Source organism: Lepus europaeus, chromosome 7, assembly GCF_033115175.1.
Source record: "Lepus europaeus isolate LE1 chromosome 7, mLepTim1.pri, whole genome shotgun sequence".
Taxonomy (NCBI): domain Eukaryota; kingdom Metazoa; phylum Chordata; class Mammalia; order Lagomorpha; family Leporidae; genus Lepus; species Lepus europaeus.
The window spans coordinates 10,860,338-10,870,669 of NC_084833.1; the positions used below are offsets into that span (position 1 = coordinate 10,860,338).

General features: G+C 49.1%; 1 protein-coding gene across 1 annotated transcript; it reads right to left on the reverse strand.

Annotated features, from left to right (window-relative positions):
* Positions 1-1,333: 1,333 nt before the first annotated feature.
* On the reverse strand, positions 1,334-9,690 carry LOC133764172 (pepsin II-4-like). The gene is given in 11 exon segments (XM_062197847.1): positions 1,334-1,483; positions 2,349-2,378; positions 2,380-2,448; positions 2,550-2,627; positions 2,629-2,695; positions 3,184-3,300; positions 5,666-5,865; positions 6,605-6,723; positions 7,211-7,328; positions 9,078-9,237; positions 9,635-9,690. Coding segments are annotated over 11 exon segments (1,164 nt in total).
* Between the last annotated feature and the right edge of the window lie 642 nt (positions 9,691-10,332).

The following is a 10,332-nucleotide window of genomic DNA, read 5'->3' on the forward strand; positions in this document are numbered from 1 at the left end:
ACCATCCTTGCATTATAGTGATCGATCCCACTCGGTCCAGGTGAATGATCTTTCTGATGTGTTGTTGGATGCGATTGGCTAGTATTTTATTGATGATATTTGCCTCTATGTTCATCAGGGGAATTGTTCTCTTTCTCTGCTATATATTTTTCAGGTTTAGGAATTAAAGTGATGCTGACTTCACAGGAGTTTGAGAGGATTCCATCCCTTTCAATTGTTTTGAATAGCTTGAGATGAGGCACTTATGCTAATGGACATCACTCTAAAACCAAAAAAACCTACCCAGGAGTGGAATCATCTGCTTTATGTTTTTTCTTCCTACTTTTCTTCCTGTTGTTTGAAGGATTGGAGAGAGAGAGAGACAGCTAGAGAGAGAGACTGAGCTGAAGATACAGAGACATATATTCTGTCTGCAGGGTCCCTCCCCAAATGCCTGCAATAGCTGAGGATCTTCCAGAAGGAAACCTGAAGCCTGGACCTCAGTCTGGTTCTCCCCTGTGGGTGCCTGGGACCCAAGCACTAGAATCACTACCCGGTACCTCCCAAGGTGTGCATTCGGAGGAAGCAGCAACTAAAATCATAGCTGTGTTTTGGACAGGCACTCTGCTAGGGGATGCTGTATCGCAAGAGGCATCTTACTATTGTACCAACTACTCACCACAAACTGTCTTCCTAAATTACAGATGAGAAAAGGATGAGTTTGTTGTCTTAGACCTGGAATCTTAGAGGTTCTCAGTGCTCATTTCAAAGTGTAGCCTGGAAGATCTTGAGTGTCAGCTCCTATACTTTCCTGTATATGTCTAAAAGACAGCACAGCCTCTTCCTGCCTCACAGGGAACATCACCATTGTAGCTCCTCCCCTGACTTTCCACTTTTCCTCATGGTGTCTGGTGTCTCAGTGAGAATAAGCTGACTCCCACATGCACAGGCCTACGTGCCCTCCTCTATGTGCAGAAAATGAGCCCAGGCTTTCTGGTTCCCAGGTCTTTTTCTGACACTCCCAGCAGGACCAGCTAATGCCCACTTGTCGTCCTCCCCTGGTATGAAATGTCACTGTGGTTGACCATGTCTAGTGGACCTGTTTGTTTCTGCATGTCTGACTGGTGTAGTGACCTCAGTGATGTGAAGGAGATGTACTAATGAGGAGGGGTCACACCCACATTTTCACGAGCTGTTTTTATTCTACTTGATGGGAATGGGTGGGAACAGGGTCAAGCATCTACTATAATGAAGGTGACTGTGTTTCCAGAAGGGCAATCAGGAGAATTCTGTCCATCTAAGGGGCGCAGGGCTGGGGCCAGATGTCTCTGGAGGCGGCTTCAAAGCTGGAGGCTTAGACTGCGGCAGCCAGGCCCAGCTGGTTGTTGGCCCGGTCGAAGACGGTGAAGTACTGGCGGATGAAGACGTCACCCAGGATCCAGAGCTCGCCAGTGGAGGTGTCGACGTTCATGCCTTCCAAGCCACTGGTGCAGTCGTCATCTTCCTGCAGAACAGAGACAGCACAGTAGTCAAGAGGGAGGGTCAGGAACAGGGGCTGGGTATTAAACAGCATGGCCTCCCTGGTCTGACTGCAAGGCCGAGGCAAAGGAGGGCTTCCCGGCTCAGTGTCCCGGGCTGTGGTTGTTGCAGACCTGGGGTGTAGCAGCAGCAGCTGCTTACTGCACTACTGGTGCGCATGGATTGCTGGATGTTATCTGGTGCCTTTGGAAGACACAAAATCTCTGACCTTAGTAAAGGAGTTTAGGGAGAAGTCAGATTCTGCTAAGGTTGTTTGTGAACACTGATGATGCGGCTGCTTCTCAGCATTCTCCTCCTGGCCAGAATGGCCTGGGGAGAGGCCTGCTGGTGAGTCCTTCTCACTCAGGCGAGGCAGTTCACTGGGAGGACTGGCTTTGCATGTCACGGTAGAGTGGATGGCAAGGAGAATTCCTGTGGCTCGTTGGATTACAACGTGGTCACTCTCATGCAATTACTGCAATTGCCCTAACCACACTGTGAGGGTGGACTGAGCTGACATCGCTAGTTTTAGATGAGGAAATGAAGGATGAGAGATGTTGCAACCTCAGAAATAATGGACTAGACATTGAGACTCAGGGTTCATACACAGTTTTGTAGGTGGCCATAGTCTTTTTTTCATGCTGTCCTCTTGTGCCTTGCGTTTCCTTAAGAGGCTTTATCAAAATTATTCATGTATTGCTTGTGAATACACTGTTTCACACTTCAGGCCATGTTTTGCAGGTATTACTCTGCCTCTTGGCTTGGAGAAGTGTGCTTTCTCTCATACAGAATGGCAGTGTGTGTGCACCTGGAGGTGGGCCACTCCTGGGGCTGGCCCAGGGCCACCTTACCTTCAGGATGTAGGCGCTGGCAGGCAGAGGGGTACTGGATTCCGTTGATGGTGAAGACAATGTCAGGCAGGGAGCTGATGGCTGAGCAGCTGATGACATTCTGAAAGGTGGGGGGGGGGTGGGAGGGTTACCAGGGGTTCTTTCTGCTGCATGGTACTCCTACCACTTGATCTAGAGAAGAACATTTTAGACTTGACTTGCCTCGCCCAATAAGTTCTTGGAAGCTCCAATGTAGCTCTGGATGTTGGAAATGGCACTGGTGGGTCCAGTCAGCAGAGAGGGTGCCGGTATCCACAATGGCCTGGCAGCTATCAGCACAAGCGATGGTCTCTCCATTGATGCTGACGCTGAGGGAGAGATGCAAGGAAGCGTCCCCTGAGTCCCCAGGAGTTACACCTGTGACCTGGATTGTCACTCCTCAGAGGACAAAGCAGTTGGGAAGTCAGACTACAACAGGGCCTGGCAGGTGGTCATTTGTTCCTAATCCTAGTCTGCACTGACATTCTTCCTAGAGAGTGACGTTGTGTGATGCTTCCCAGGTTCCCTAAATGCTGAGATGTATGGATATATGGGTTTGCTAAGCCTCCCCATGGGTGCTGGGGCCTGCCTCCTGGACCAAAACAAAATGGCTGTGTGGTCCTCATAGGAGAACTGGGCATCCGGTCAGCCCTCCCTCTCTTCTCCTTCCAGAGGTGACTTTCCTGGGCTCTCTCTGGCTTGTCCAATTTCCAGCTTCCTCCTGTGCTGGATATTCCAAGCAAATCAAGACAGGGCCTCACCTATAAAGAATGGGACTAGGCCCAGGACTGGATGTCATGCAGCAGTGTGGTCTCACCTGTCCATGGTGATCTGCCAGTAGCCCTCATAAGAAACAGGCACCCAGTTCAGACTTCCAGTGTAGTAAGACGAATCGATGCCTCCAAACATCACCACACTGCCCTTCTCATCATCACTGTGGAAAGTAGAGGGAGACAGACAGGAATGCACTCATTCATGGTTTGCATATCTCTTATGTACAGCCTAGGAGCTACCCTGGATGAGACACTCATCAGTCAGTGCCAGGAGCTGTGCTGAATGTTCACAGACATGGGTTCCTTTGTTCCTTTCAGGTTATATCAAGTCCACACAGTGGTCAGTATTATTATTTGCACTTTACAAAGACTCTGAGGGTCAAAGACATAAGGAACCTTGCTCAGGTTCACACAGAGGGGTACGGCATCCAAAAGCAGAGCCTAGAAACTGTGATTCCCAAATGTATAGTTTGTACCTGGATACCCACTTTACTTCCCATGGGGACCACCACAGAAATGAATACAGCATAATACCCTGTTCACACCCAGGGCTGATGTTTCAAATGTCTGGACAACTTTCTTATTGTCATGGTTGTGTGGGAGTAGAGAGGTTACTGTAAGGGGTCATGGTCAGGGTCAGGGATCTGCCACACACTGTAAACAGAGCATAGGTCAGCCTGGACAATGCTCTGAGCCAAAATGTCCATTCTGCTGAGCTGGAGCAGCCTTTGTCTGATGGGAGATTCACTGACCCACAAGAAATAATTTAGCCCTCATGGAAGCAGGTGATATTTAAGAGAAACTTGAATACTGAGTGTCCTAGAGCCACAAAGAATAAAAGAGCCCTCATATTGGAGGCTTTGTTCCCACAAAATTAATTTTCTAAATGTCCACCATTTCAGAGTAGATCAGGATGCAAATATAGAGGTAATACGAAATTAGTCAACGACTGGCCACTTATGAAACACAATCCCACTGTCTTTAACCCACTGAGCTGTGCTGTAAACACGTGAGCATGTAGTCAGCATGTAGCAGATTAGTTACTACCTGAAGGAAAACATGAATGGTGGCCAACAGTGTCAAGAGGATACTGTGAGTGGTAGAGAAAGTTGTTGACAGCCTTGAGTCCTGTGTAAAAGTCTACTCAGCCAAAACCTACCTGGTCTATTCTTTGTTCATTCTTTGACCTACATTTGGATAATAAAAAAGAAATTTGCTGAATTACTTTACAATTTCATTGTTCAAGATATATGAGAGTGCATCAAAAAGTTCTCAAGGGGCAGCTCTGTGGTGTAGTGGGCTAAGCCCCTGCTTGAGGTGCCAGCATCCCATATGGTGGCCAGTACATGTCCCAACTGCTCCTCTTCCAAACCAGCTCTCTGCTTATGTCCTGGGAAAGCAGTAAAAGATGGCCTGAGTTTTGGGGTCCCTGCGTCGATGTGGGAGACCTGGAAGAAACTCCTGACTCCTGGCATTGGATTATCCCAACTCTGGCTGTTGTGGCCACCTGGGAGTGAAACAGGGAATAGAACATCTTTCTTTCTGTCTCTTCCTCTGTTGGTCCATAACTACCTCTCAAGTAAATAAATAAAATTAAAATTAAAACTCCTAGAAAAAATAATATTAAAATACTCTATATCAGTGCAAAGGAATTTAGAATCTGTTCACCCAAGGGGTCTGCATAATATTCAAGAAAACTGGTGTTATAAAAAACACTATGCAGTGGTTTCAGAATATTTGTGCCAAAGTTAACTTTTTTGATTTGAATGTCAGACTGTTAGGGAGAGACTTGACAAGGATCATCCACTTGTTCAGTCCCCAGTGTCCCCAACTGCACACATTCGCTCAGGTGGAAACCAAGACACCAGGGCTCAATCTGAGTCTTCCAGGTTGGAGGCAGAGATCTGAGCCCTTGAGTCATCACATACTGCTACCCAGGTGGGCAGTAGGAGGAAGCTGAAGCCCAAGCAATGGACTCTGGACTCACACCAGGTACTCGATATGGAATGTCCCCAAAAGCAGTGACATAACCACTGGAACTAACACCGACTCTCTAAATGCATCTTTGAGTTTCATTTTCCATAATTTTTGAAATCCTAAGTTGCAATCAAGTCTTGGTATATTTCGCTGTGAATCTTGAGCCCTGTGTTAGGTGGATTCACTCTACTTCACATCTTTTGAAGACCAATGATGAGGGAACCAATACCAGAGAGCAACTGGCTATGACACTAGAGTTCAGTAAGTCCAGGGACAAGGATATATGCTGGTAAATAACAATGAATGAAGACGGTTTGAGAAAGAATGAGAGCAAGAGCAAGAGTGAGAGAGAGAGAGAGTGAGAATGAGAGCAAGAACACATGTGGGCACAAAATTTCTGCATAAAGCCAACTTTCTCCAGACTTTGGGGTTGACTTTGGAACATCTTATTCATCTAAGAGCCTCCCCAGCCCACTCAGCCCTGGACAAGTTCCTTGCTAGGCCATTGAAATTGGTCCATGTGGGAGAAGCCCCAGATAGCCAACCTACGAGCTCAGGTAGACGGAGAAGAGGTCCTGGGACACCAGGCCCTCATTCCACATGTTGTCAAAGACGGGCGTGGCATCAGAGGAGGAAATGCTGGGGTAGGCCAGACCCAGGATGCCATCGAAGGGAGCAAACAAGAAGGTGAGGCCGGGCTCTGTCTTGCTCAGGCCAAAGATCTGGTTGGTGTCTTCGATGCTTCCGACCTGTATAAGGGGGACAGAGAAGATGTCCACCATGAGAGCCTGTCCATGGAGCTCTGCTGGAACCATAGCCATCCTGCTTCATTTCTTGGAAGAGTCAACATTCAAGGCATCAGGATGGAAAGCAGGGAGAGGAACTTTCCCCTGGAATGCTTGAGGCTCCCCACTGGAGGGGTCCTGGGAACTGATGTCCAGATAGCCTCAGTGTGTGACTTGCTGTGAGAGGCTTCTACAAGATGAATGGTGACTGAGAATTTGCTCATCATTAGATGAGCAGATGCAAAGCAGACCCTAGCAATTAGGGCCTGTGACCATTTTGCCTGCCCTGTAGGGTTTGCGGAACTCATGTGACCAGTGAGAGGTGGTGGAAGAGGAGAAGATAACAGGCATTTTAGCCTTTCTGTCACCATCCCTGTTCCTTCCACGACATTCAGCGCTGAGATTTGCAGAGGTCTCCAGATACCACTCCCTTTATGCACAGAAGGTTCAGCCCACATAGTGGGCGACAGCTTTGCCATGGCACTCCTTGTACCACTTAGTTAGCCTGTGTGATCTCTTAACCCATCCTGCTGAAATGAATTTGCTCTGGGGATTCACTGTGGTTCTCCATGTCCTGGAAACTGGGCCTAGGACTGGGCAGTGTGAGGGGGCAGGGACTGCAGGTGCTCACTGGTCCCCAAAGTCCCTGGAAGCTCCCCCTAGGACTGGGCAGTGTGAGGGGGCAGAGACCACAGGTGCTCACTTTCACAGTATCATATCCCAGGATGCCAGTCATGCTGCCGGTGCCATAGGTGATAGAGAGAGTCTCACTGGTGGCCTGGTAGGTGGAGGAGTCCTCAGGGTTGAACCGCTTGTGGAGGGCTGCAAAGGCAAGAAGCCACATCATTAACCTCCAAAGGACAAGCAAGCAAAGTGGGCAGGTAATGTCTTCTTTGCATTGTGTTTCTTGGCTCTGTTTGGGGTTTTGGAGCAGAAAGGTGACCTTTGCCCCAACAGGACCTTTAGAACCCTGGTCCTCTCCTGACTTTGTTGTCAGCACCATATCATGGTGGACAGTCCCAGGCTACTCCATGTCCTTCAGAGATTCGTCCAGCAAACTCTGAGTACAGCAGCCAGTACTGTCAAATCCATCTGAGCACATCTATTCACCCTTTCATCCCACAGAGCACATGTCCCAAACACTTTGACCCTAGTATCTGCCCAGAGAAGGCATCTTGTGTGAATGTCTGAATGGCTGCAACAGGCTGAAGTTGGAGCTGTGAGAAGTCCCTGAGTGGTCAGGGTTCCCAGTGTCAGCTGGTGCTTTGCAGCAAAGGGAAGGGCAGGCCAGGCAGGCCCAGGTACTCACCACAGGCAAGACTGGAGCAGTAGGTGGAGGGCACCCACAGGTTGGAGGAGCCGGTGTCAAAGATGACAGTGAAGTCCTGAGGGGGGGTTCCGATGCTGATGGTGCCAAAGTACTCAGCCTGCAGGGGTCAGGACAACACAGCTCAAGCACCTGGTCACCCCATCCATCCTCCCTGGGGGCCAGCTCCTCAGTCAAACTCTCCATCATCTCCTCTATTCTAACCTCCTCATCCAGTGCACTCTCCTTCAAAGCCCAGTCCTGGCCTCCATTCCCTCCTTGAAGTCTTCTCTGGTTGCTCCCTGATTGCCTCTGACTGTTCTCTGCTAAAGCACATTTGCACCCTCTTAGCCGGTGCCCTGCCTGTGTCATTCTGAACCTTCTAGAGAGTAGATCTTCCTAGAAGATGAGGCGTTCCCTGTGGACACCCAGCCAGTCAGGCCTCACATGCTTGCTCATTAACTTGCTGATAGGGAGACACACAGTCACTTAAACACGAGAACCAATGGGAATCTCTTGGACCTGTCAGTGTTTTTGTTCTCAATGTCTGCACATTCCCCCTGGCTAGCTCTGCTCTAGTTACCCTGGTCTTTGTGCCTTTCATGGACAAGAACAAGCTCCTTCCCATCCTAGGGCTTTTGCACTGACAATTCTTTAGTAGAAAAATTTTTTTCTGGATCATCCCCTTAGCCTCCTCCTTAATCATGAGGCACTCTCCTCCAATGTCAGCTCTGTCATGAAGCCGTCCCCACCACTTCATCCAAATAAACACACACCCCATGTTTCTGAGCCATAATCACATAATATATTATACTAAATATTATACTTCATGACTTGGCTTCATCTCATGAGCTGGTTTGTTGTCTTCCTCTCTTGTATAAAGGACTCAGGCCCTTGGCTTGTTCACTGTTGTGACCTCAGAGTGCACTAGCCTCTAGCACTTAGCAGGTGCTGGGAAGTACTTGTGAAATGAATACTGAGCTGATGTTTATGAGCGCAGTTTAGTTCCTGCCAGGCCCTGTGCTAAGGACTCCGAGCAGCTCTATGCTGTTAATGACTTGCAGCCACCAGTTGCAGTGAATGATGGCTGTGAGTGGGTCAGTTCTCTAGACCAGCACCTTGGGGCTCAGAAAATGTGAATGACTTGCTCAGGATCAAAAGGAACAGAAGCATTACAGCCCCCATTCGCAGCAGGTCTAGTGGCTCTTGGGGCTGAAGCCCTGACCACTGGTAAGGGTATTTCTACCCTTGGCTGTGTGCCATTCTGAGAGAGGTCACATGGTGTCCACTGGTGGTCACTATATGTGAAGCATACCAAATAAAAAAAGAGAAAAAAAAAGAGGTCTTGAGATTAAAATCTGATTGCACTTCCCCACTGATTGAGATCAACTGTGGCAGTTAAACTTCTTGTATTCTTGAGCCCTGGCCTCTCTGTGGTCTGCCCCACCCATGGCCCCTCACATTCACTTGAACCACCCTCCTTTCATCTCCATCCTTTTCATGCACTCTGCTCTTTCTTCAAATGCAATTGGCTCCTGTGCCCAAGGTGGGCATGAGCCCTCCTGCTCTCTGGAGGCCCCTCAACCTCTTGGAAACCCCTTTTCTTCTTTCACTGCTCCTGGGAGTCATCTCTGCCATTCAAGGTGCTGGTTCACTGAGTGACACCTTCACTTGGTGTCCCACATCCTAGTCTTGCTTCTCATCTGATGCTGAGACCAAGTGAGGTCGTCTTTCTCCCATGCCCAACAATGACTTTATTTACTATTGTCCCTCTGAGACCATGTGTCAGTCTCTGGCTGTCATCCAAGCTGCCTGTTCATGCTCTGGCTCAGTCCTTGGGGCTGCCCCTTCCACCTGCCCATGCACTCACATCCAGGTAGTTCTCCAGGCTCTCGGTGGACACTGTGGCGAAGGTCTCTTTGGGGAAGTACTTGGTGGCCGGGTTGGGGGTGTGAGTCCTCAGGTAGTCCTGCAGCAAGCCCTTCTCAATCAGGTTCTTCCTCAAGGACTTCTTTCTGACCAGGGGGACCCTGGGGCAGAGCATTGGTGCAGGCATGGTTAGGGGAGGAGATATAACTTGGGCAAGGAATCTGCTCAGAGGATGCTACAGAAACCCAAGAAAGGTGAGGAACAATCTGGTTCAACAGAAGTGAAAGAAGGAAGGGGGCAGAGGATCCTATCTCTTACTTTATAGTACACACAGGGAGGCAACTGCTGGCCAGGGGCAGGCTGAAACCAAACCCTGGCTGCACTCAGAGCCTGGGCTGTAATGATGCTTCAGTGTGGCCTCCCCATAAAGGCAGAGAGAGATACCAGGAAGACTCAAGAAGTTGGGTCCCAGGGAAGAATGAAGGAGATTCGGGACAGACAGGAGGCTGGGAAGTTGCCCTTTGAGATACTCTCACCACTGCCCAACCCCAGACTCACTTGTGTACAATGCACTCGGAGAGTGCCAGCAGGCTGAGCAGCAGCAGCCACTTCATGGTTCTTCCTGGCTCCCAAGTCAGTGGGGAAGGCAGGACAAGTGGGAAGTGTACAGTAGCAGGCAAGAGCCACTGCTTATATACTCATGGTCAAATTCCGACTATAATAGCTCTTATCAGTCTCTCAATGCCACCTGGATCACACTCCCAAACATAGCAGTTCCTGATAAGACAATCCCGCCTGGAGTCACGTTCTGAGAAGTTGCCTGTTGAGTAGCTCTCCACTAACATGGCATCCATCAGTTGGAGTGCACCTGCCAAGGACCTGCAAGACGTTGAGTATTGGCTATGACTTTCAGTTTAAGAAGGGTCCTTGCATGACTTTCAAAGCTCAGTGTTTTCACAGAATTGGTCACAAGTGCACAGAATACAGCATTGAACTGATGTTGCAAGAGTTCATTGTATTCCGATTTGGCCCAGTGCCACTGATCATTGGGGTTCTTGGAGATTAGCTACTAAACCTGGCCATCAATTCCATTTCTGTATCTGCCACCCCTGAGCAGGTGGGCAGTCAGTGGTTTGGGGGGCAGGACCCACTTCCCTGTGTAAATGGCTTCAGGCAGATATGACAGTAGGGGACCCGTGTATGTGCAGGTTATTTGGTTTCTGTCCTCTTTCCTGGCTCATCACTTCTTCCTCAAG